This window comes from Rhinolophus hipposideros (assembly GCF_964194185.1).
Source record: "Rhinolophus hipposideros genome assembly, chromosome: 9".
NCBI classification, from domain to species: Eukaryota; Metazoa; Chordata; class Mammalia; order Chiroptera; family Rhinolophidae; genus Rhinolophus; species Rhinolophus hipposideros.
The window spans coordinates 55,983,440-56,007,078 of NC_138055.1; the positions used below are offsets into that span (position 1 = coordinate 55,983,440).

A 23,639-nucleotide genomic window follows, 5' to 3' on the forward strand; every position below is an offset into this window, starting at 1 on the left:
GGCGGAATCTCGTCACCAAACCCCACCTCTTGGTTTTAACTCAAACCTAGACTCGAAGCTGCGAGCGGCCAACGAGGAGAGAGGAAGGCTAGCCAGGCCTCCGCTCTGGACCGGAAGTCTCTATAGCCATTTGGGAGGGAGAACTCTATGTTCTTCCCAGTGGGAACGTCAAGGGCTGATTCCCGAGGCTGACTCCCCTGGAGGGCGAGACTTCGCTTTGGAGGGGCGCGCGTGTGGGGCATCCTAAGGCGCAAGCGGCGTGGTGCGAGATCGTCTCCAGTTGGCTAGCCGGCATTGTGACCTGCCATCTGCCCGGCCTTTCTCATTTCCAGAGCTGTGGTCAGCATCTCGGAGTCTCCCGACCCTATGACTCATAGTCACGAGAGGATACTGTCTCAACCTGACTTCCACGGGATGGGGACCGGGGAGTGTCTGATGTGACCGCAAGGCTTTGATCTAGGGTGTCCAAAGTGTGGCCCGCCTCTCTCCTAGCCGCTCTCCTACCGTTATCTACGTTGGTTCTCTGAACACCTGAAACACCTAAGGGGAGAGAAGGGAGATAAAATGTCCCTCTCCCTGGGTTGTTGTTTGATTTCCTTAGGATACAACACCGTGGTTGGGGGTGTGGGCGGGAGAGAACCTGAGCTCCGAGGAGAGTCAAGGTGGACTCGAAAGCGCTTTAGTAGAAGGTAAGGGATTAATTAAGCAAGTGAAGGCACTACAATTACATGACCTCTTAGGCTAATCTGAAGCTAGCATTTGTTATGGATATTCGCTAAGTAAATGATAACACACAGTTATGTGCACTTGTTTATGTGTAACTGATTTATACGCATTACCGAGGAAGCCACCTTTTGTTAACTGACAAGTCTCAAAGGAAACTAAAGGCTTCGGCCTCCTTTTCAGTTATGGGGGGGGATCCCTGACATCGAGTGAGGTAAGTACATTAGGAACAGATGCCTTTTGAACTGTGAAAGGGACTAAAGCAAATATTGTACTCTGCCCCGTGTCCCATTTCTTCGAAAAGCGTGAGTCTGCCTATTGTCTGTGGTGTGAATGCCACTTTTCCCAGAGACCCTGATCAAGCTAGACAGTGCATTAAAGATGAAGGGAATAAAGATGAGGGTTAGAGCAGTGGGAGAAGAGGAGGAAACTCTCCTGTGTGCTATAGGCACTGCTTTTTATATAATTTGCTTGTCTGCAAAATGGAATTGCATATTTAAGAACTGTCAGGAAAAGAAGTGAAGCACTGAGGTGGGGTTCAAGCTTCTGTCCGCCGGATTCCAACACTCTTGATCCTTTTTCCACTGTGTCACGTCCAGGAGAGAAACAAAATCTTTGATCCTAAGTGCACATTCCGTCAAGGAAAGGAAAATTGGAACCCGAGGCGCCCCCTGGTGGTGTACCTTTCTCATTGCGGAGCCCATCAACTCCCAGGCTCCTTTAATACCTGAAATACGCCCCCTTCGCGGCTCACGAAACTCGGGTCCCGATTGGCTGGGCGGGGGCCAGTGGGGCGCGCCAGGGCTGCGTTGATTGGCCGGAAGAGGCCAGAGGGAAACTTCCGGGAATATCGGCACTCCCGCGTTCCATTGAGTGGCATCCGGCGGCAGCGGGGCATGTGGCTCCCCCTGCGGGCGGCTAGTCAGCATACACTGTCCAGCGGTCGGCCTGGGTGGGTGGTGGGCTGTGGGTGGGGGAGGGGATGGCCCGAGTCCCGGGTTGTCCGGATGAGGGTTCGAGAAGGTTTGGACAGTAAGATTCCATTCCCTGACTCTGCACCGGGTTCCCTACTCACGTCTCCGTCGGCTCCCCCACCTCGGGGCTTGAGACTAAAAGAGCATCCCGGGAGGGGGCCTTCCAGCTCCCAAGCAGCCTATACAGAGACCCCAAAATTCTGATCTTGAAGTTGGAGGCCCCCGGGGACGTTCGTTTCTAACCTTTTAGAAGAGTTGGAGGGTTTGAGGCAGCCTGACCCCAGTCAAGTGTCTTAGATAGACCTTGGGAAGTGGAGCTTCGGAAGAAGGCTCCAAGCGTTGAGCGTTCATCCCTTTTTCCCCCTTCTAGGTGGGGTGCTGAGGCTCGGGCAGCATGACGACGGAGACCTTCGTGAAGGATATTAAGCCCGGGCTCAAGAATCTGAACCTTATCTTCATTGTGCTGGAGACAGGTGGCTATGTTGGGGTGGTGGGCCCCCTTGCGCGGGTTCTTGAGGTTGGGGGGCAGAAAAAGGGAATTCCGTTCTTAACTTGCTCCGTGGGTGGCAGGGCACACCCCGAGACTTGGCTCACGCCCAGTCACTCTCCTAGTAGACCCCAGCCCGTAAAGTTGCAGTGAAGTGTAGGGTAGATGGAACTCTTGGCCAGATTCAGGCCTCCAGTGCCACGCGGGCCTTTCTATTCAGGGCCCTCTCCATGGTGCTGGCCCCTCCACTTCCCACTCCCACCCCAGCCTGCCCTAGAGGTTTGTCTTTGCCTTCTTTGTACGCCTTTTCTCTCACCCCACGAATATCAAGATCTCATTCTTCTGATCCCCTTCTCCCATTAATCTGTTCCCTCCAGGCCGAGTGACCAAGACAAAGGACGGTCACGAAGTTCGGACCTGCAAAGTGGCAGACAAAACTGGCAGCATCAATATCTCCGTCTGGGATGATGTGGGCAACCTGATCCAGCCAGGGGACATTATCCGGCTGACCAAAGGGTAAGCCAGCTTGTGACGCCTAGCTATCCAAGGGCAGTAATCGTCAAGAGAGTGAGGTTAACAGTCGCTGTAACTCTTCTGAATCTTGCATTTCGTGCCCCCAAAGGTACGCGTCGGTGTTCAAAGGTTGTCTGACACTGTACACTGGCCGTGGGGGTGACCTTCAGAAGATTGGAGAGTAAGTACTGTCTTGGGGATTGGGATATAGAAACACCAGGCCAACCGGGGGACATTTTAAGGTTTGCAAGGAGGCAGTGTAAGGGTGAGCAGTCCATGTCCTATATCTGGACCTTTCTGAAGCCTCCAGCAGCGGCCCAAAGGATGGGTCTGAGCCTATAGCCACTTTCTCTCCTTGCAGATTCTGTATGGTTTATTCTGAGGTTCCTAACTTCAGTGAGCCAAACCCAGAGTACAGCGCCCAACAGACACCCAACAAAACGGTGAGTCCCATGGCCATGATGTGGGAGAGGGCAGGTCAGGAAAAGAAGCAGGGTAGGGAGCAAGGTCTGAGTGTGTAATCTATGCCTTCAGGTGCAGAACGATAGCAGCCCCACAGCTCCCCAGCCTACCACCGGACCCCCTGCCGCTTCTCCAGGTAAACCTGTGCCCTTCCATCTGCTGGTCTGCCTAGCTCCTCTACTCTTCCCAGCCTGGAGAGATGGCAATGCCCTCATCCCTTTTCTAAATATCTCCTCTCTCAATATATCCCCTTCCACCCAATCCCAATTCTTCTCCCAGTTCTTTTACAAGTCCCTGTGGTGAAAAGATTTGGGGGCCTGTTTCTCACTGCTAGAGCTCTGGGACCTTTTTGCCACTACCACTCAAAGGCAAAAATTAGGACGATTTCTCCACAAAGATAGCACTCATTCATTCTGGCTGTTTCTCTCTGCTTCTTCTTTGGCAGCACCTTTCCTTTTCCACTTGCCCATTTTTACTTATTATATAATTGTAATACACGGTTTTACTTGTATGACCAACATGAAGTCCACACTACAGAGTTTTGGAGCACTAAATATTTCCTTTTTGGAGTCACCACTCTTCTTGAAATTAAAGGCCCTGCTTCTCGGCCTTGGCCCTCAGGAGTACGATTCTTCCATCTCATGTACTTCAAGCCCCTGCTTTTGGTCTCTTGAGGAATTGGGGCCTTACCGCAAGTCCTCAGGTTTTGATTAGAGTCACTCATTAACACCACCTCCTCCGTCCTCTGGCTTCTCCTCAAGAACCTGGTTTTTACTGCTCCTTTCTTCTTCTGGGTCATCTCCCAATTGACCCTACTGCTCCCTGGGTTTTTGGTTCCTTCTGGCCTTGGATCTGTGCTTAGGTTTCTCCCTGGGACACTAGACTTCAGGCGGCCTCTACCCTTCCTCAGTTTGTGTCTGCATCCCCAGTTACCATGGTTTTCAGAAGTGTTTGTGTCAGAACCACTGGGGATCATGTGTTTTTTGGAGACACCGTGAAATTATATCTAATTCCACCACAAAAATTAGCATCCATGTTTTTTTTTTATTAATTAGATTTATTGGGGTGACAATTGTTAGTAAATTTACATAGATTTCAGGTGTACAATTCTGTATTATATCATCTATAAATCCCATTGTGTGTTCACCACCCAGAGTCAGTTCTCCTTCCATCACCATATATTTGATCCCCCTTACCCTCATCTCCCACCCCCCACCCCCTTACCCTCTGGTAACCACTAAATTACTGTCTGTGTCTATCATCCATGTTTTCAACTGAAAATATGATTATTACATATTTTCAGGTCTCCATAGCTACACCATTTATAAAAATATTTTAAATAAGGTACATTTAAGCCTGTTTGCTCCTGATATTCATTTGCCAGATGTTTATTCACTCTGTCTTCTGCCAGTTGGTACAACAGGCTTAACAAAAAAACATGTCTGGCATTAAAAACTTAACATTGACTTTCTGTACACTCCCTAAACTTTTTCTGTGAATTGAGGAAAGGGCGTTGTTCTTCAGTTTTGGCTGCAGATATCTGAGTCTGGTGAAGCATCAGGGCTTAGCCAGGATATGGTCTGAGAAGCACTAGCGTATGACTCCTCCACCATTTAGGATTCATAGTGCTCTATGTATGTGAGAGGCAGGCCTCTGCCTTCATTTAACAAACTTTTATAGATGAGGAATACCAAGGAATAAAACACAGCATCTGCCTTTAGGAGCTTATAGTCTCTGAAAGAGAGAGTCACACAGATGATGATTATAAAACACTGTAGTGAGTGCAGTGATGGTGATACGCACAGTTATGGGAGCTCAGGAAGTCATCTCACATATCTGGCTCTATCAAACATTTAAAATATACACACAAATGTTATTTATTATTTTGAGGGTGGGAGAGTATGTATAATATTTTTTTTTGCTCATTCTTATCTGTATTCTCCAAAATGAACCTGTGTCATTGTGATACACACCATACCTTTTTTTTTTTTAAAGGTCCTTCTTCCATTATAACACAAGAAACTTCAGGCCCTTCTACTTCCCAGGCTTCTCCAGTTTTACAGTCAATTTTGGTAAAGGGGCATTTTGTCAGACCTCCTGGAGCCTAGAACTAAACAGCTAATTCTAGGTCTGACTCCCAATACTACAGAGGTGAATAAAAGAGAAAAATATTGTACTAGGGTTCACGTAGCAACTTAGAAAATGACTGTTTGACTTTTCTCGGGGACTTCATTTATACAACCTGCACTCTTTGCACTTGGTCCAGTTGGTATTAATGTTGTGTTTAAAGAAGACTGCACTACTCTCTGGGGCATGGGAGGATGCCTTGGGATGGAGCCCTCTCCTACCTTACTTCTCTAATTCTTGTGTTTCTTCCCCTTCTCCCACAACTAGCCTCTGAGAGCCAGAACGGGAATGGACTGAGCACCCCACCAGGTCCTGCTGGTGGCCCGCACCCCCCTCACACTCCCTCCCACCCCCCCAGCACCCGAATTACCCGAAGCCAGCCAAACCATACACCTGCCGGACCTCCTGGCCCCTCCAACAACCCTGTCAGTAACGGCAAAGAAACCCGAAGGAGCAGTAAGAGATAGCAAGACATTCTTCTCCCTTCCTGCTACCAACCATAACCCAAGTGTCTGCTAGAGAACACAGCCTTCTACTGGGCTGCTGGTTTGTGGGGAACAGGGTAGGTAGCAGTATTTTAGTCACTAAACTTCACTGAAGGGGTGGTGAGCAGTGGCTTTCTCCCCCCTAAGCCCATCCTCACCCTCCTGTCCAGCTGAAGCTGCCTGTCCCCTGGGATCCTGGGCTCTCTGCCTGCCCTCCTTTTTAGAAATGGCCATTATGGTCTGTTTCTTGTGTGTGTGTGATGTGGAAGTCTAACTGAATCCCTCCTTCCTAATAAATGTTACCACTTTATCCTGGACTCCTTTGCTTTTGGTGGGAAAATGAAGAGGTTAACAGCTGGGCGGTTAGGAAGGTGAGGTGTTCCTAGAGGGTGGAGGGGACATAGGTTACCGTCTTAGCAAAGCAGGCCTGCCGCTTTAAGGTAGTGTCCCTCCCCTGCCCCCTCCCTGCAGGTGACCCTTGCCCGCCTGTCTGCCTCCCCCCCCAGCCACAGCTGGAACCAAGAAGGCTGTGTCCCCCTTCCTCTCGGGCGTCCTTTCTGTCTCCTGCTGTCAGGTAATACCAACCTCTACCCCTGGATCAATCGCCCCAATCAGACTGTGCTCCCCTGATCTTAAGCCATGTGGGTCATCTGAGGGGAGCCCAGATACTTCTTCTCTCTTCCCACCAGAGCTTCCCCTTTCTTGGTTGTGGATTCTCAGAGCTCTGGCTCTTACACTTCTGGGGTGACAAACTGCTAAAAACAATTTCTTCCCCATGCATCTGAGGTTGCCACTTATCTTCCTCTTTACCTTTCTCTCCAGCTTAGGGATACATGGGCCCAACTTTCCCAGGGAATGTGGAGATAGGGATGGAGATGAATGAAGCCCAGTGCCGGAAGTAAGGTAGTTGGGGTGAGAGTATATTCAGGGAAAGGTTAAAATGATACCAACTGGGTTAGGGGGTAGATTCGAAGAAAAGTGCAGGCTCAGACTCTCCTTAGCCGTGTGGCTTTTCCAGGGGCAGAGGGTGGCCCCTCCCTACTGGGGGCCTCAGCAGAGACTGACCTTTGACCCCCACCCAAGAGACCAGTGAACCATTAACTCCTCTCTCATGTGAGCCTTCCCACACTTGCCCCACCCCTAACCCCGCCCCAAGGCAGGTGGGCTGGGAAGGGGGGGGCTTGTGCATGCCAACCTTCCATCTGACGTGGCTTCCATTTCACCTGGGCACCTGGAGGCTGAGCCTGGCTCCCCTCCCTGACTCAGGAACCTGAGTGTCCACTGCAAGGCCTGACGGGGACCTGAGGTGACGGGGCTCGTAGGCTTCCAGTGGGGGTGAGGTCCTGGGCATTGAGGGGGGATAGAGAGGTGGGGCAAGGTTGAGGCCCAGTGTTTAGAGGACAGGGAAAGGACTGTCAGCTTTAGATCAGGTGAAGGGAGCACTCTCGGTGAGGGAAGGTGTTTTAGGAACTGGCAAACGAGGAGACGCTGCTTCAGAGGGAGGTATTGGGGAGGGAGGATGGGGGCTGATGCTGGACTTAAGGGGGGAGCTGTATGAGTGAGGGATCCCCTCTGGCCCCAGCTGGACAGCAGAGCAGGAGCCCCGACCCTTCCTCCTTGTTCTTCCAGGGCACAGTCCTCAGGATGTTCCAGGAGGAATAGAAACTGGAAACAGCCTCTGACCAATTCCCACCAATAATGGGGCTCCCAATGAGCCATCTGCTGACTGGCCTGTGTATGTGTGTGGCCTTGGGCTGGGGAGGGGGCTCAGCCCCCAACCTGGGCCCTGCTGAGCAGGAGCAGAACCATTACCTGGCTCAGCTGTTTGGCCTGTACGGGGAGAATGGCACGCTGACTGCAGGGGGCCTCGCCAGGCTTCTCCACAGCCTAGGGCTAGGCCGAGTTCAGGGGCTGCACCTGGGACATCATAGACCTCCAGCTGGTCCGGCTGCACCCCCAGCTGAAGACAACTCCACCCACAGGTACTAGACCCTTTCCTCCACCCGCAAATCCCACATCCAAGCTCTTCTGTGTTTAGCTCAGTCTCCAGTTGCCTAAATTTTCTGGCTTCTAAAATCAGATTCCTGGGATTACAAATTTTTCAGAACCTGATTCCTTATATGCCTTCAATCCCATTTACCTCTATTGCTTTCTAATTCTCTCCTCTTCCAAATCCTGGGCCCTTCATCTCCTTGCTCTTAGTCTCAATGCTCAGTGTCTCCAGCCTGATTGGCTCTCCAATTTGTAGCATTTTTGGCTGTCCCCCAATTCCTGCTTCCTCTCACCCCCAGACCCCCCATTCCTATAAACTGATAATTCTCAGATCCTCCCAGGAGTAATAGTCCATGGTTTCTGGGTCCCAGGAACTCCAGCCAGGGACTGGTCTTCCCTTTTCCCCTAAGCTCCCTGGCAGCCTCTCGAGGGGGTTGCTCAGAGAACATGGGCAAGTCTGACTTGCTATCCCATCCATCCGTTCTAGGACACAGGACCCTGAATTGAATGTGGATGTCTGGGCTGAGCTGCCTCTGGGTCCCTCGGGGTGGGGTGACCTGGAGGAGCCAAAGGCCCCAGCACCACCCCATGGGCCAGCCCCCTCGGGCCTGGACCTTTTTCACAGGCTTCTGCTGCTGGACCATTCACTAGCTGACCATCTGAATGAAGATGTGAGTGTGATAAGCGCTTGAGAGGGGGAAGGAGCCATGAGACTTAGATGGCATGAAGTGTTTAGAGTCAGTAGTCTGATACAGTTACTTAAAAAAAAAAGTCCAGATATGGTCTTAGGGTATGTTGTTCCAATATGAAATATGTTCCCTCTGGGCTCAGAGCAGAGAAAACACACCCAGAACTCCAAGACCCAACTTAGGGGTCACACTTGGCAAAGCAGAGAAACCAAAGCAGCAGCCCACGGTGGGCTGTGGGATTGGTTATCTGGAGAGGAGACCTGCAGGGAGCTGACTGCTCTCTTCATCCAGAAAGTGAACTTGTCCCACAACACACCAGAGGGCAGCCAAAGCTAATGTGCAGCAGGCCTGGTGAGAGTGAGTGCCCCATCACAGGAAGCATTCAAGCCAAGGCTGGATAAACATGTAACAGGGCTGTTGAGAGGAAGGTTGATGGCATTTCAGGTTCTTTTCCCTTCTAAGATTCTGAACTAGAGAGCTCCAGTTGTCTAATCAACTCCATGACCAAATCAATGAAATCATCAGGTGCTCGTGAGGGAGGGAGATGGTGGCAATGTTCGCTAGCACTCGCATGCATTGACTTGAATATTTGCATTGGATTAAATATTCACAATAATTAACACACTGATTATACCTACCTGTCCCTAGTCCCTGATGTACCAGGGACCCTGGGAAAGACCCAGGAGTCTATGCAATGGAAGGGCAGACATTAAAGATCTGAATCACAGGTCCACGTATGACTCCCAACTCAACTCCCCTAGTGTCTGAATGGCTCCCAGCTGCTGGTCAATTTTGGCCTGAGCCCCGCTGCTCCTCTGACCCCTCGTCAGTTTGCTCTGCTGTGCCCGGCCCTGCTTTATCAGATCGACAGCCGAGTCTGCATCCAGGCCCCGGCCCCAACCCCTGCAGAGGATCTACTGTCTGGTCAGTGTGTGAGAGCGGGTGGTGGGGCACCCTGAATCCTGGATAGGGTGGGCTCCAAGCTAAGGAAGGGGGTTTGTGGGAGTCCTGCCTCTTGTAGCACCTCTGTCTCTGAGCCCCTCCCTCTAGCCCTGGCCTAACTTCAGCCCGATTCTCCCCAGCCCTGGTTCATAGTGCCCTGGCCGTCCTGCTGCTCAGCCTCCCTGCTCCCCTCTCCCTGCTGCTGCTGCGGCTCCTGGGATCTCGTCTATTGAGGCCCCTGCTGGGCTTCCTGGCTGCCCTAGCTGTGGGCACTCTTTGTGGGGACGCACTGCTACACCTGCTGCCACATGTACGTGGAGCCCTTCCTTGTTCCCCTGGCCCCGCTGGTGGACAGCCCCCTCGTACCCGAGGTGGTCCCAGTCGTAGGACATCCCCAGGCGCCCCCCCCCCCCCCCGTCAGCCCACAAGCTAGTGGAGTGTATGAGTGACGGCGTGCCACCTCCCACCCAGGAGGGGGATGTCGTGGGGTGTTGGGACTTCTGGGGTCTGCCCTGACCTCCTCTCTGTCAGGCACAAGAAGGGCAGCATGCTGGACCTAGCTGGCGACCAGAAGAAGATCTGGGCCCAGGGCTGTCAGTGCTTGGCGGTCTCTTCCTGCTTTTCATGCTGGAGAACATGCTCGGGCTTTTGCGGCGCCGAGGGCTCAGGCCAGTGAGTGACACCTTTTTCTCCTCCTTCGGCCAACACCAGTCGTAGCCAAGAACTGGCACATGAGGCAGGAGGTGAGGGCCCGAGTGTGCTCCTGGCACTGCTGTTTGCCTGGCTGCAGGCCCTGACCACTGACAGGGAGTTGGGCCGGGCCCCCTCAGCATAAACCCAGGACTTCTGGCCGAACAGCCTCCTCTTCAGAGTTCAAGGCAACAAGAAACAGGGAGGTGCCAACCTGGGAAGAGAGTAGAGGCCAAGAAAACATCCCCGTGTGCCAGAAAGAGAGCCAGGTGCTGCTTTTCCCAGCTGGGAGCCTGGTCTCTCCTTAGCCTCTGGCACTGCTGCCTCCTCCACCAAGACAGGTCCCTTCCTGTTTCAGAGATGCTGCGGGCAACAAAGAAAAGATCTCGGAACACCAAGCCTGGACCTGGAGGATGGCAGTGGGATGGCACTTCAACCCCTACAGGCTGTGCCAGGTGACCGGAGGACAAAAGGAAGAGTAGGCTCCCCGCTCCCAGCCTGCCTTGCAGCCACCAACACTGTCCTTGTCCTTCTCTGCAGAGGCAGGGGCTCAGGGCTGCACGGAGCAGGACAGCCAGCCTCCACCAGCCCCAGTCCCTCCTGGGCACCAAGGCCACAGTCATGGTCACCAGGGCGGTGGTGATGCCGATATAACATGGATGGTCCTCCTGGGAGATGGTCTGCACAACCTCACTGATGGGCTGGCCATAGGTGTGAGGCAAGGGGACTGAGGGAGGCACGTCAGAGGCTTCTAGTCATTGGCTGGGGCTAGGAGAGGGCTCCCAGCAAGCGGGGAGAGAGCACCAGGGAGAATGTAGGCCCTGCCCCGGGGGGTGGGGGGGGCAGGGAGCTTTTTCTGGACTACCCACCTCCAATTCTGCCAACCCCAGGTGCTGCCTTTTCTCATGGCTTCTCCAGTGGCCTCAGCACCACCCTAGCGGTCTTCTGCCACGAGTTGCCCCACGAACTGGGTAGGAATGCTGGGAGTGGGCTTGGGGTGGAAGTTGAGGCTGGTGGGGTGACACAGGTGAAGGGCAGCCCTGGCTTACTTCCTACCCTGTCTTCTCTTCCCAACAGGTGACTTTGCAATGCTGCTCCGGGCAGGGCTGTCCTTTCGGCGGCTGCTGCTGTTGAGCCTGGTGTCTGGAGCTCTGGGACTGGGGGGTGCAGCCCTGGGAGTGGGGCTCAGTTTGGGCCCTGTCCCCCTCACTCCCTGGGTGTTTGGGGTCACTGCCGGGGTCTTCCTCTATGTGGCCCTTGTAGACATGGTGAGAGGTGTGGGGTGCTGCAGAGAAACTGAGGGAAGTGGGGAGGGGGGTGTGGAGGAGAGGGAAGCATTAGTCCCTCCACCTCCACCAAGGACCACCTGGGAGGGAGCTGGGCCACAGGCCAGTAGTTTGAGAAACAGGAGCCTGGAAGCATTTAGGCGGGGGCTGCTGCTGCTTCCTGACACTTTTATGGCATTTAGGGGACAGAGACAATGCCAGGATCCTGACATTCTTGTTTCTTTCAGCTACCTGCCCTGCTGCGTCCTCCTGAGCCCCTCCCTATGCTCGAAGTGCTGCTGCAGGGCCTGGGGCTGCTGCTGGGGGGCGGCCTCATGCTCACCATAGCCCTGCTGGAGGAGCAGCTACGGCCCCTGGTCTCTGATGGCTGATGGGGGCCAGTGGAAAGGCGTCCAGCTTGCCCTTCCTTCCCCCCCAACCACAGGAATGGAGGCGGGACACAGGGCCAGTAGGAGCAATAGGATTTTAATAAACAGAACCCATCCCAAAGCCATGACTACGACAGTTGTACTTGCACCAAAACAGCATAGAAAACCAGGATGTGGCAGGAGGGAGGGCTCCAAGCAGGTCGGGGGAGGACATGAGTCGGGCCTGGAGGGTACAGGGTGCATCAATCTTCGGGGAGAGCATTGTGCTTTAGCCCAGGGAGGAGGGGAGGGGTGGGGCAATGCACCGAGGTCCCCACTTTTTCCTGCTACCCTCAGCACCCTGGGGATACAGGCCTCCGGGCAGATCTGCCCTTTATTGCTGCCCACCAGCATGAAACACCCCCGACCCCAACGCTAGCACCACAGGTGGATCCAAGGCAGGGAGAAGGGAAGGAAAGGGGAAATTGCTTAGAGAAAGATTCAACTAGAATCCAGTGACTTGTGCTCAGTTCTCTTTACTTCCTACAACCGAGTACATGGGTCACAGGGTGGAGGGTGCAACAGGACATGGGACATGCCCCTCAGTGCCCCCAACACACCCCTGCACACAGGATGGTGGTGTCTGCAGCATCACAGGTCATGCAGGGCATGGGGAAGGGGAGGACCACACACACAGAGACGCCCACAGCGGGTACCAGACAGAGAACACCCCTGAATATACATAGCTATACACAGGGAACCCCCAGGTCCCCAACCCAACCCTCTCCCCTGTCTTGCCGTCCCCCAGGCAGGGGGAACTGTATTGCTTTGAGAGAGCCACCCTGGGGGCCGCTCTGCCAGGCACCCTCCCCTCCCACCCACCCCCATTTTGGCACATCTGCAAGACACATGGCAGGCAGCGAGAGTAGGTACCCTCCCTCCCAGGCTTCTGTGGCTTGGAGTTGAGGAAGGGGGTAGGAGATTTCATCCTCCATCTTTCCCCTGGCCCTTCCCAAACCCCTACCAAACCCACTCCAGCTGGAACCCACCCCCACCCCCAAACACACACATACAAAGCTGAGCTATCCAGGAATATAGGGAACAAGGAGATTGTCCAGGATGGGAGCAGAGGCAGTGGGACAGAAAGAAAGGACTGGAAGCAGAGACCCCACCCTGGTGTGGGGGTAAGACTGGCACAACAGCTACTTTAGTGCAATTGGAGAGGGTGCCCAGAGTGAGGGATGGAGATGGGAGGGGAAGGCTCTCCCCGACTTCCCTGGGGGCCTAGCAGGAGTGGGGGCGGGCCAAGGGCAGATCCTCTCTGGTCAGCCGCCACGCTCTGCCTCCCACACGCGGTGACAGTGTCCCCCTCACACCTCAGTGGGCGACAGCAGCCTCGGAGTCAGTACCTTCAAGTAATTCATAGAGCAGACCCTCCCCACCCAGCTTCCTCCCGTCTCTGGGATTTGGTCGCTTCTCTAGGGGTTGGGTTGGGAGGTGGGAGTCCTCAAGTCAGACCCTTCCCTCTCTACCTCCCTCTTCCCAGACCACTGGGCTTGGTCCTTAAATATTCCTCACCTCCGCCCTTGCCCAACGTGGGTCAAGGCCACGGAGGGCTGGAGCCACCATGACAAGGGGGAAGGGGCTGCTTTGCTCCTTCTCCCTCCTTCTTACAAGGTAGGGTTCAAACTAGGCAGGATGGGGCCCCACACTGGTTTGCCCCAGGAGGAGGGTTTCTGGGCTAGGGTCTGTAAGGCTATTTTCCTTTGCGGTGGGAAGGGGAGGCGGGAATGAACACTGGGTGGGGGAGAGGGTGAAGAATGGCGGAGAGGGATAGAGGAAGGGGCCTCCCTGCTGGAGCACAGTCACGGGAGTCATTCAGACGAAGAAACACGCATGTGCACAAGATCCAGAGTGTGCCTGCTCCCAGCCTTTCCAGCCTGGCCCCACCCCACCTCTCAGGGCCCCTTCTAAGACCCCCGAGAAGGTTTTGTGGACACAGCTGTAGAACCGTTCACTCTGGCCCCACGCCCCCTGCATCCCCAGCCTCTTCTCCCCTTCTAGGTCTGGGGAGTAAAAAGGTGCTTGGGTGGGCAGACAGCGGTGGAAACAGTATTGAGTTTTCCTTTGGTTACATATTGAAGGCAAAGGTGAGCTGGACTTACAGTCAAAACGGATAGGGATGAGGAAAGAAGAGGGGCCGTGGCTGGGGCTGGACAGGGAGGCGGGCCCTTCTCAGCCCCTCCACCCCAAGGAACACATGTCTAAGTAGGGTGGCAGTCCCTCAGTCTCGTCTCTCCCACCCCCCACAGCACCAAACAAAAGGAGAAGCCCCCTCCCCCAGGGGCCGCTCCCCACCCCAACCTGGGCTGTACATTCAGTGGTTTTCAGCAGTCCTATGGCTCAGGGGGCCCGGGGTGGGGGAGGTGGCCCGTCAGTCTCAGCTGAACAGTGGCAGTGACCTGGGTCTGTTGGTCCATCCTGGGACCCACAGTTTGTGCCATTCATTTTTCTGAAGGATAGTACACAACCCTACCAAAGCCACCGCCCAATCAGAAACATATCCCCCAAAAATCAGAAACTAAAAACTGGCTCTTTCCATCTCGCCCTCTGATTCACTAGTCTGTTTCCCTGTCTCCTATGTAGCCCTCGCTGTCTCCTTTGCTGGGACCTGGGGCTGCTCCCAGGTCCTCACTTAAAAATAGGCTTTTTCTCAAAAGTGCTTATTACTTGAAGCAAGTGCTTTAGAGCTGCGGTGGGGAGAGGGAGAGGGAAAGAGGGCGGGCGAAGGGAAGGAGAGGTTTCCTCCCCACCCTACCCCCTGAATATTGGGGGGGCATTCTGCCTGTTTTACTTCTCCACACCCGTTTAAGTCAAAGAGGTTTTTTAAAAAAATCTTAACATTAAAATAAATATGCAGTGGCCATGAGAATGGTCAAAATGCTTCAAAAAATCCTAGGGGCTGGAGAAGCCGGGGTGGGGTGTGGGATTTCCTTTGGCATAAGGAGAGGAGGCTGCTTGTCCTCCACCCTCCTCACAGCCACATGAGAAGGGAGGAAGGAGGCCCCACCACCTGCCCCAGCACTGCTGACGGGGTGCTGAAGAGGCAGCAGGGAGCAGGCAGCCACCAGAAATCTCATCTAGCAAAACACTGGGGCTCCTGACAAATACTCCAATTCTTCCTGTCATCGCCGAACGTGGATAAAGGAGAACACGACTGATACCCCAAGAGTCTTCTTCTCCGGAGGACCCAGCTCCCCCGCCCCCCACCACCTAATTCCCAGCACCAAAATGAGAGGGAGGGGTGGAATGGGAAGATTTCAGGAGAGAGAATTGAAGTTAGGGGGCAAGCTCTGCAGAACCAGCAGGGTGAGGGTGGGGGGCTGCAGCCCTTAAGAGAGGTCACATTGATTGTCGTATAGGGGAGGACAGGGTATATGGAGGGAGGAGGGCAAGAGGGGCGTTGCAAGGCCCTTTGGCTTTGAAAACAAAAATAAAAACTAAAAAGCTGCACAATCCTTCTCACCAATAATGGTCATTTGGAAGCTTTGAAATGGTCTAGGAACTGAGGGGTGGGGGAAGCAAGACAGAGAGAGAGAGGATAAAAAGGGACCATGATAAAAAGAATGAAGGACTTGGACAAAACCCCCAGGAATCAGGGAACGAGCATGAGGTATGGTTAAGGGTATTCGTTAGGGATAGAGGGGCCCTGGGATGCCTCCCCTCCCCTTAGCCCACCCTTGGCAAGGGTGGCAAGATTTGCAGGGGCCACAACTGAAAAGTGGGCAAGACTGTGAATAAAGCAAGCACAGGTAGGGGCAAAAGACTGAGGGATCCCCCAGGGGAGACCCCCTACTGTGTAAACGAAGCCTGTCCAGTTCTCAGGGGACAATACTGATGGCAGCCAAACTGGGCAAGGATGCACTGTGGGGGTGGAGGGGGCATGACCTCTATTCAAGTTCTGTGTCTTGGCCCCTGGCTGAGGTATTGAGTGTGAGGAAAGGAACACTGGGCTACGGGAGTGGGAGTGGGTCCAACTGTCCAGGAGGCTTAGCTAGGAGATAGATGGACAGGGCATTTGAAGGGACCAGGGCCAAATTCAATGCTACATTTAGAGAAAAAACTGCCCCCTCCTCACTCCGGCCCAGTTTGGCTTTTGGGGTGCCACTTTGAGGAATCTGCTCAGTGCAGCCCCTCGCTCAATCCCATCTCTCCCTGCTGCTGGGAAGGCAGGGACCAAGCCTCAGGATCTGTTGGTTGTTCCTTAGATCAGAGCTTCATCCTCACACTGGAGGGGAAGCCTGGGTCCCTAGTAGTGATGGTGCCTAGTCTGCTCTGCCCCTCCCACCATCTTTGGCTTCAGATCAGGAGTGACTGGGGGCAGTGGGTCCTCTTAAACATAGTGGAAGGTGGTGGCAGACGGGGAGCACAAAGGATCTATGGGACTGGGGGGCACAGGAGGAAGAACACAGCTCCTCCCTCCACACACATGCAAACACATGCCTGAAACACATAGGACAGACTAGGGCTGTGGTTTTTGAAATGGGCAGGAAATTAAATTGTTTCTTCCCCTAAAGGATAAAAATGCTTACTTAAAAATTCATGACAAGCCTCAAAGGGAGAGGAAAGCCAGGGAGGCAATGGCCAGAGGCTCTGCTCTCCCAAAAGAAGTTAAAAGAAAGAAGCAAGGTTAAAGTGCGTGGTTAGGGGGCCAGGCCAGGAGGGGGAAGGAAGCAGGGAGGGGCAGGCTGTGGGGGCAGAACCAGCCCTTGATTTGCATATGAGGAGCCAGGGGAGAGTGCAGGATTGGGGCCCAGGTACAGTAGTTGCTGCTTCAAGTGTTTTGCATTTGAACTTTAGGGGTGATGGGGTACAGAAGTGGGGAAAAAGCTCCAGGCCCCAGTGCTAAATACCCTCCCCCTTCATCCACTAGCTGCCCCTGAAGGGGGAGGGGAACACCCCCAGAGTGCTCACACAGTACCAGAAATTAAGGCTTCTCACTGCTGCGGGATGGAGGAGCCGGCCGAGCAGGGAGGCAGTGATGGGTATGGAAGAGAGGGGATCTGCCTGGCAGTAGGGGCAGGGGCAGGGGGACACAGAAGGGAGAGTTAGAGGGAAGAGTTGGGGGAGCTGGCAGCAGAAAAAGGGAACTGAGAGATGGGGTAAAAGAGAGGGAGAGCCAGGCATTTAGCAATCATTTTGGGACACTTGGCAGAAGGGGCTGCCCTGGGGGTACCAAGGGCCTGGGGTGCGCCCTGTCGGTCCCAGACCCCTGCCAGGCCAGGATGGTGTGGCAAAGGGGTGAGCAGCTGCTCCCCAGTGCTTTTTTTCCCCCTCCGCCCCCCAAACCAGTCGTGTTCTCCTTTAAAGTGCCCTAAATGTATAGACTTTTTCTAAATAAATAGAATAAGATATCAAGCCACCGGCAGGGAGAGGGACACTGAAGGGGGGCTACTCAGAGTAGCAGCCATCTAACCCAATGGCGCCGTGCCGCTCCTGGCTGTAGGGGCAGGAGGCCCCGTGGGGCAGGGCCCCGCAGCCACCCACCGTCTTGGCTGCTGCAATACCGCAGTTCTTGAGCAGGCTGAAGCTGAAAGGACTCACAGCGTCCTTGGGTGGGAAAGGCTTCATGGTGGAAAGGATCAAGGCCAGGCAGTCTGCCACATCTTTGTTGGGGGCGCAGGCCAGTGCTGGGGTATGACCTGCAGGACAAGGGGGAGAACTGAGGAACAGGATTCTCTATCTCTGGGTCCCCGTTCACTTTCCCACAGGCCCTGAGCTCTCTTCTCTGTGGAGGGAACCAAGGCAGGCAAGTACCCAGCATGGCCAGAAGTCAAGGGCCATGAGGACCCAGGGAAGCTAGCAGGCAGACTGATGAAGTGTGGGGCAGAGGGCAGAGCGTGGGGCACAGAATGCTGAGGGGTATGGAGGGTCTTCCTGATGACCCTGATGGCCCCACCTAGTTCCAGCAGACTCCCCTCAGAGACTCTAGTGTGTTGGTGTTGGGTCCCTGCTCTGAAGAGTCCCCTTGGGAAGAAAATCCAGTTTATAGCAAGTTTAAGAAGTCACCTCCTCAAGCATGTCCCTGCCCCCAAACCCGGGAGAGGCGGGGGGCCCCAGACCCCACCCACCTTCTTCGTCCACAGCCAGCACTGTGGCCCCACGACTCAGCAGGGCCTGCACCACGGAAGCTAGACCATTCCGGGCAGCAATGTGGAGTGGCCTGGGAAGAAAGGACAGAGAGGAAGCAGGAAGTCAATGGGATGCCAAGCCGCCCTTCCACCCCCAGCCAAAGTAACAAGAGCGCTGAGAAAATACTGTGAGTGCCAGAGAGCCCCTGGAATGCAGGTGGCTCTTTCTTCACCCCCCCCCCCCCCCCCCCCCCGCCTCCTCCAGCCAGGAGCCCCTTCCCTGGGCACTCACATCTGCAGCGCACTGTTGGTAGCATTGATAAGGCCAAGGTCTTGGGTTTCTGCCAGGATCATGAGGGCACATTTCTCATGGCCCTGAGGGAGAGAAATAGAGAATAGGGACCTGTGAAGTGGAAGCATGACAGGCCATAGAGGAACCGGGCAGGGTGGCAGGGGGACGGGCTAGCGGGCCCTGACCCCTCCATCAGTCCTCTCTCCCATCAGGGCAGGCCCCGCCTCCTTCGTCACTTCCTGCCCTCGCAGCCCTCCTCGCCACCACTCCAGGCAGTACCTTGCTACAAGCCAAGTGGAGGGCAGTATTCTTGTTCTCATCCAGCACAGTAAGGTCTGCCTTCCCTCGATACAGCAGAAATTCTACAAGAGAAAGGGAACAGGGAGGGACTGACGCTTCCCCCCAGAGCAGCAGCCATCCTGGCTCTCCAATCTCCGATATGCATACATTTTGCATCCCACCTGCTGAAGGTGAAACACCCAAAGACATGCCTCCTGCTTCCTGAACCCCGCAGGAAGGGCTGACCCATCTTGCAAAAACCCAAGGGGAGCTCCTCCCTTCCACACACGGCCCCTACACACCCACAGCAGCGGTCTGCCCGTTCTCGGCCGCCGTCATGAGCGCAGTGCGGCCAGCCTCGTCAGTGGCGTTCACCTCGGCCTGATGCTGCAGCAGCATCCGGAGCCCAGAGACATTGTCCGCGAAGGCAGCGGCGTGAAGAGGGGTCCTGTGGAGTGGGGTCAGGGCAGTGAGATCGGGAAGGCTCTTCCGCCTGGGCAGAAAGAGGAGGCCAGAGAGGCAACACTGCTCCTTCCCACTCACCGTCCTTTGGCATCTCGGCTGTTCACAATCTTGGCACCCAGAGCTCCCAGCAGCATCTCTGTGGTGCTGTCTTGGTTATTAATTCTGGGGGAAGAAGAAGACTCAGCAGGAGGGGCAAGAGAAGTGCACTGCGTGTGCTAGGCGCAGGTCACGTACCCTTCAGAGGCTGAGGAAGCGACTTACACTGCACAGTGCAAAGGAGTGAAGGGGTTTCCTTCCAGGTATGAGAATGGGCTGTGTTCAAGTAACAACTCCAGACAATCTTCATGTCCTGGGTATGAGCGAGGAAGAGTGGTGATGGGGAGAAATCACAAGGCTCCCTTCGTCTGTCCTGTCCACCTCCTGACACTCCATTCCACTTCCAGAGCCGGATCAAACAAGGTCCCTCCCTCAACCCACTGATCCTTAGTCTGGACACATTCCTGTGTCCTGCTCTGGAAAGGCCGCAGACGCTTACCAGTGTAGGAGGCCCAGTGCATGGGCGAGTATCCGCTGTAATCCACCCCAGTATCCAGGGGGTCTGTGGAAAGCGCGGCCTGCAGCAGGGTCCGCAGCACTGCAGTGTGGCCGCAGGCCGAGGCCAGGTGAATGGGTGTGCGGCCCTTGAAGTCTCGGCACAGCACAAATGCGTCATGGTCCAGCAGGGCAGCCAGGCAGCCCTCACAGCCAGTCACTGCCTGTGGGGGCCGCGGGGGTGGGGGATAGGGGTGAGGAGCCACTCCCTTTCAATACCCAGTCACTGGGGCTAGCCCAGAAGGTAGAACCACATCGAGGGCTCCAAATGTAGTCTTTACAGCAATGATTCTAAGTGTTAGAGAACAGCATCTCCTTCCTTCACTCTCTATGCCAATTAGTGGGAAAGGATACAGAGTAAAAAGAAAACTAAGGGATCAATCCGTGAGATGGAGGGGGAGGCAGCTTTAGGACAGGCGATGGTGGAGAAGAACCAGGGTCGTGGCATCATTATCCAAAGGGACAGGGCTGGCAGGGTATCGTGGGGTAGTCTGGGTAGTGCGTATGATTACAAAGCAAGGCGAAAAGGGAGGTCCTGGAGCAAACACAGTGAAGCCCAGTAAGACCCTGGGCACAGAATCCTGGCCCACGTGCTAGACAGTCTGATGTCCTGTGCTTCCATGTCCAGGCCCGGCTATGAGCAACCCACGCAGGAGCTCACTCACCCCACGGTGGAGGGCGGTGCGGCCCCGGAGGTCAGCAGCATCCGCTGTGGATCCTTTCTCTAGCAGCAGATGTACACAGTCCACGTGGCCATTCATGATGGCCAGCATCAGTGGGGTTCTACAGAGGGGGAAGGACAAAGGGTGAGGGCCGGCAGGGATGGGAAAATCTGCACCCACCCCTGGCCTACACTCACTGTCCGTAGGCATCCATGACATCCGTGATGTCAGCGCGTTCCCCACTGTCGATCAGCAAGTGCAGGGAATCAGTGTGGCCAGAGGCAGCTAGGAGGAAAGGGGGCCTGTGTCAATGCATGGTCGGGGGAAAGAGGCCAGGTCAAGGCTAAATGATTCGAGGGTGGAGATTATGGGAAGACCTGGCGCATGGGGGATTGAGAGCTACGTATCAGGCAGGAAGTTTCCATCCTCCTTGTCCCACTTTACTCCCAACTCCAATCCCATTCAGGAGGGATTGGGGACCAGTCTCCAAGGTCTGGTGTGAGAAGGGGAGGAAACAGCCTAACTGGCGTACGAACCAGCAGCGTGCAGGGGTGTCCACTTGCGCTTGCGCTCCTTGATGAGGGCAGAGGCGCCGTGGGCCGTAAGCACCTCCACACACTCAGTGGAGCCTCGCTCGGTGGCCAGGAAGAGCGCGGTCCGGCCCCTGTGGTCCCTTACATCCAGATTCACCAGCGTCTCAGCCAGTGTCTTCAGGGCTTCACAGTGACCGTTGTAGGCCTGGAGGGGTGCAGGCAACCAACGGATACAGCTCGGAAGCTCAGAACTCTGCCCCACTCTGTTCTTGGGGCCCATGGGGATACTCTGGGCAATAGTGCTCCCCACGAGCTCCTCAGGTCCCTCAGGCCCCTAATCTGCACTTTGCCCATACCCTCTCCAGACCACTGCCCGCTTGCCATATCCCCACAAGAAGGCAGAGGCAAGGAAAGATTCACAGGTGCGTGCACCTTGGCGGGCCTGGGGCAGGTAGCAGAAAGGAAGTCAAGAGGAAAAGGATGGGACTCACAGCTAAGTGCAAAGGGCTGACTGGAATGGTGCTCTCCACATCCTCCAGGCAGTTAAAGGAGATTTCTAAGAGCTGCAAAGGACAGGACACCAGGCGCTGAGTTTCTGGAACTTCCGAGATATTATCCCTGCCTCCCACCCCCAGTAATCCCCTGAGCCCCTGATCTAAGAGACCCCATCTGATTCAGTCAGCCCTTGGTTCCAGAATCCACAAACATAAAAGGAGACTGTGTACCGTGCCCCTGCCTCCCCGATCCCGGGGCAGATCCCACACATACCAGTTCGAGGTTCTGTCTGTTGCCATAGGCGGCTGCATAGTGCACAGCTGTGTAGCCCTGCCTGTCCCGCAGGGAGGGGTCTGCACCGTTATCCAGTAAGAACTCCAGACAGCTGGGGGCAGAGGTAGACTGTGAGGTGGGGACAGGCCTCGTCTAGGAGGGCACAGTTCTGGGAGAGGCAAAGGAGAAGGGCAAGAAAGCCCCTCCAGGCCTAGGTGGCCAACACCCAGCCTCTGCTCTAGATAGGCTAACTCCTGCCCATGAAACCCCAGCTCCAGAGCCACCCCTCCTCCAGGCCCGCCCTGCACCACTCTGGCTTCAATGCCCTCCTTTATCCTTTGAACGCTCTCCTGGAGAACCTACAGCACAAGTACCAGTTATTAATCTTCTGCTGATTGACATTCTCCCCTCATCTCCAGGCACGCTCACCCCCTGCCTCAAATGCCTTCTCCTCCCAGGCCATCTGTAGAAGTCTACTCATTTCAAACTTGGTCCAGCATCCTCTCCTCTGTGAGGCCTTCCCCAGCCTTCCCAGTATACTCCCTTGGCACCCTTCTCATAGCTTAGTAGTTGTACTAGTAATGATAACACCGTGCTTAGCACCTACTATGTGTCAAGGACTGTTCTAAGCATTTCATGCACATTAAATAGTTTAATTCTCATAGTGATTCTATGAGGTAGATACTTATCCCTACTATGGTTGAGGAAATTGAAGCACAGAGAGGTTAAGTTACTTGCCAAAAGTAACACACTGATCCTCTTGGATGGTTAAGTACCCTTTTAAAAAAAGTAAACCTTTTATTTTAGAACAGTCTTAGATTCACAGAAAAATTGTGAAGATTGCAGAGTTCCCATGTACTCCATGCCCAGTCTCCCGTTACCAACATCTTACATTAGAACGTATATAAGTGCCCTTTCATTTATCTTTCTCAACAGATTAATAGCTGTCAAAAAACAGAAATTTGCGGTAATTCATCCTCTATCTTTAGTACGTAGCACAGTATTTGGTACCTAATAAATAATCAATTAATGCTTGAGGAATAAACAAATGATTTTGTGTGTTTGGTTTTTCTGATCCTCTCAAGACCATCTGTTCCTTACAGGGAGGAACTATGTCTCATACTTTTGCCTTTACCCACAATGCTTAGTCCAGGACTAAACTTAAGAGTGTTCCAAACACACTGCTGGCTGACTGACAGCATAGCAGCAGAAGTTTTGGAGCGGGTGGGAGAATAAGACGACCAGAGTTGGCACTGCTGGGAAAGCAGTACCCAGGGGTTCTTTTTAGCTACTCACAAGAAGGCCTCCTTCCTGTGGGACTCCTTCAGTGGCTCGTCCTCTTCAGCACCGTGGCTGGAAGATGAGTGGGGTTCCGCTCTGTGGGAGGGAGAGTGAAGAAATCAGGGGGAGGCTCAGGGAGGTGAGTGGGGTTGAGAGGGCCTAAGTGGGAGTCTCACCTCCTGTAGGTGTCGGAGGCGGCGGCGTAGTGGAGGGGAGAGCAGCCTTTACAGTCGGCCTCATTGACGCCTGCCCCAGCAGTTACCAGTGTGACAGCACACTGGTAGCTGCCGTTGGCGGCTGCATAGTGCAGGGGGGTCCTGTGGAGAAGTAGGGGGTGGGTAGAAGCATCATGGAAATATCCAATATATCCCAGAAGGGCTGCCAAAAGCTGCTTTGTGATATTCTCTTCACTTAAGACTCCAATTCCCCACCCCTAGCTCTATCACTTGTCTCTAATCAGACAATCCCTATGTATACGCCTGTACATCAACACACCTTCCAAATTTGTCTCTTCTCCTCAAGTCAGCTCCACTGCTCAACAGCAAATTAAGACATTCAACATTCCTAAGAGGAAGGAGGACGAGGGTTAAGAGAGTGAGAACCTCAAGGAGAAGCCACAGGTGCAGGGAGAGGCTAAGGAAGGATGGAACTAGACAGTACTTTCTGCTGTGACTGCTCCTATTGTGAAAAGGCGACAGATATGGGCAGGAAAGGAAGGCCCATCTCTCTTCTCAAGGCCTGGGAGAGAGGGAAGAGAACTCACCCTCCAGAAGCAGCAGCATGAAGACAAGTCCGGCCAAGGTTATCAGGAGTATTGATGTCAAACCCAGCTGAAAGCACGTGCTCATTGCTGAGTGAAGATACAATGCTGTACAGCTGACCTGCAGGGCCAGAACAGCCACAGATCCTATCTGAGGGCA

At 54.3% G+C, this 23,639-nt stretch overlaps 3 protein-coding genes across 12 annotated transcripts in view; 2 read left to right on the plus strand and 1 right to left on the minus strand.

Annotated features, from left to right (window-relative positions):
* The first annotated feature begins 70 nt into the window (after positions 1 to 70).
* NABP2 (nucleic acid binding protein 2) lies at positions 71 to 7,421 on the plus strand. Of its 5 annotated transcripts, XR_013994106.1 has the most exons (9): positions 1,568 to 1,675; positions 2,068 to 2,170; positions 2,562 to 2,700; positions 2,807 to 2,878; positions 3,059 to 3,140; positions 3,232 to 3,295; positions 5,554 to 5,848; positions 6,243 to 6,345; positions 7,401 to 7,421. XR_013994106.1 is itself a non-coding variant. In XM_081061509.1 (7 exons), the coding sequence occupies exons 2-7, from the start codon at positions 2,092 to 2,094 to the stop codon at positions 5,751 to 5,753; spliced, it is 636 nt and encodes a 211-aa protein (XP_080917635.1). In that variant the 5' UTR covers positions 71 to 689; positions 2,068 to 2,091; the 3' UTR covers positions 5,754 to 6,081. The 5 variants fall into 5 exon arrangements, 4 of the variants coding, with proteins under 4 accessions (XP_080917635.1, XP_080917636.1, XP_080917634.1 ...); XM_081061509.1 differs by lacking the exons at positions 1,568 to 1,675; positions 6,243 to 6,345; positions 7,401 to 7,421 and adding an exon at positions 71 to 689 and having other exon boundaries at positions 5,554 to 6,081; XM_081061510.1 differs by lacking the exons at positions 1,568 to 1,675; positions 6,243 to 6,345; positions 7,401 to 7,421 and adding an exon at positions 133 to 339 and having other exon boundaries at positions 5,554 to 6,081.
* Positions 6,242 to 11,862, plus strand: SLC39A5 (solute carrier family 39 member 5). Of its 5 annotated transcripts, XM_081061507.1 has the most exons (13): positions 6,242 to 6,345; positions 6,594 to 6,674; positions 7,038 to 7,106; positions 7,401 to 7,753; positions 8,251 to 8,434; positions 9,214 to 9,376; positions 9,535 to 9,704; positions 9,926 to 10,066; positions 10,443 to 10,539; positions 10,625 to 10,795; positions 10,975 to 11,055; positions 11,162 to 11,352; positions 11,598 to 11,862. In XM_081061507.1, the coding sequence occupies exons 4-13, from the start codon at positions 7,470 to 7,472 to the stop codon at positions 11,739 to 11,741; spliced, it is 1,626 nt and encodes a 541-aa protein (XP_080917633.1). In that variant the 5' UTR covers positions 6,242 to 6,345; positions 6,594 to 6,674; positions 7,038 to 7,106; positions 7,401 to 7,469; the 3' UTR covers positions 11,742 to 11,862. The 5 variants fall into 5 exon arrangements, with proteins under 5 accessions (XP_080917633.1, XP_080917631.1, XP_080917630.1 ...); XM_081061505.1 differs by lacking the exon at positions 7,038 to 7,106; XM_081061504.1 differs by lacking the exons at positions 6,594 to 6,674; positions 7,038 to 7,106 and having other exon boundaries at positions 6,259 to 6,345.
* ANKRD52 (ankyrin repeat domain 52) overlaps positions 11,700 to 23,639 on the minus strand; it is a 16,953-nt gene continuing 5,013 nt past the window's right edge. The window contains exons 12-29 of one of the 2 annotated variants that reach the window (XM_081061501.1): positions 23,483 to 23,600; positions 23,215 to 23,283; positions 22,896 to 23,036; positions 22,735 to 22,815; positions 21,439 to 21,550; positions 21,162 to 21,233; positions 20,674 to 20,875; positions 20,335 to 20,422; positions 20,141 to 20,258; positions 19,420 to 19,639; positions 19,146 to 19,233; positions 18,963 to 19,046; positions 18,722 to 18,867; positions 18,420 to 18,502; positions 18,141 to 18,223; positions 17,849 to 17,940; positions 17,265 to 17,419; positions 11,700 to 11,961 (exon numbers count right to left, since the gene is read on the minus strand). In XM_081061501.1, coding sequence (XP_080917627.1) covers positions 11,836 to 11,961; positions 17,265 to 17,419; positions 17,849 to 17,940; positions 18,141 to 18,223; positions 18,420 to 18,502; positions 18,722 to 18,867; positions 18,963 to 19,046; positions 19,146 to 19,233; positions 19,420 to 19,639; positions 20,141 to 20,258; positions 20,335 to 20,422; positions 20,674 to 20,875; positions 21,162 to 21,233; positions 21,439 to 21,550; positions 22,735 to 22,815; positions 22,896 to 23,036; positions 23,215 to 23,283; positions 23,483 to 23,600 — 2,078 coding nt within the window. In that variant the 3' untranslated portion in view covers positions 11,700 to 11,835. Of the gene's footprint in view, positions 11,962 to 17,033; positions 17,420 to 17,848; positions 17,941 to 18,140; positions 18,224 to 18,419; positions 18,503 to 18,721; positions 18,868 to 18,962; positions 19,047 to 19,145; positions 19,234 to 19,419; positions 19,640 to 20,140; positions 20,259 to 20,334; positions 20,423 to 20,673; positions 20,876 to 21,161; positions 21,234 to 21,438; positions 21,551 to 22,734; positions 22,816 to 22,895; positions 23,037 to 23,214; positions 23,284 to 23,482; positions 23,601 to 23,639 lie in introns of those variants that run through there. The other variant, XM_081061502.1, reaches the window with a different exon arrangement.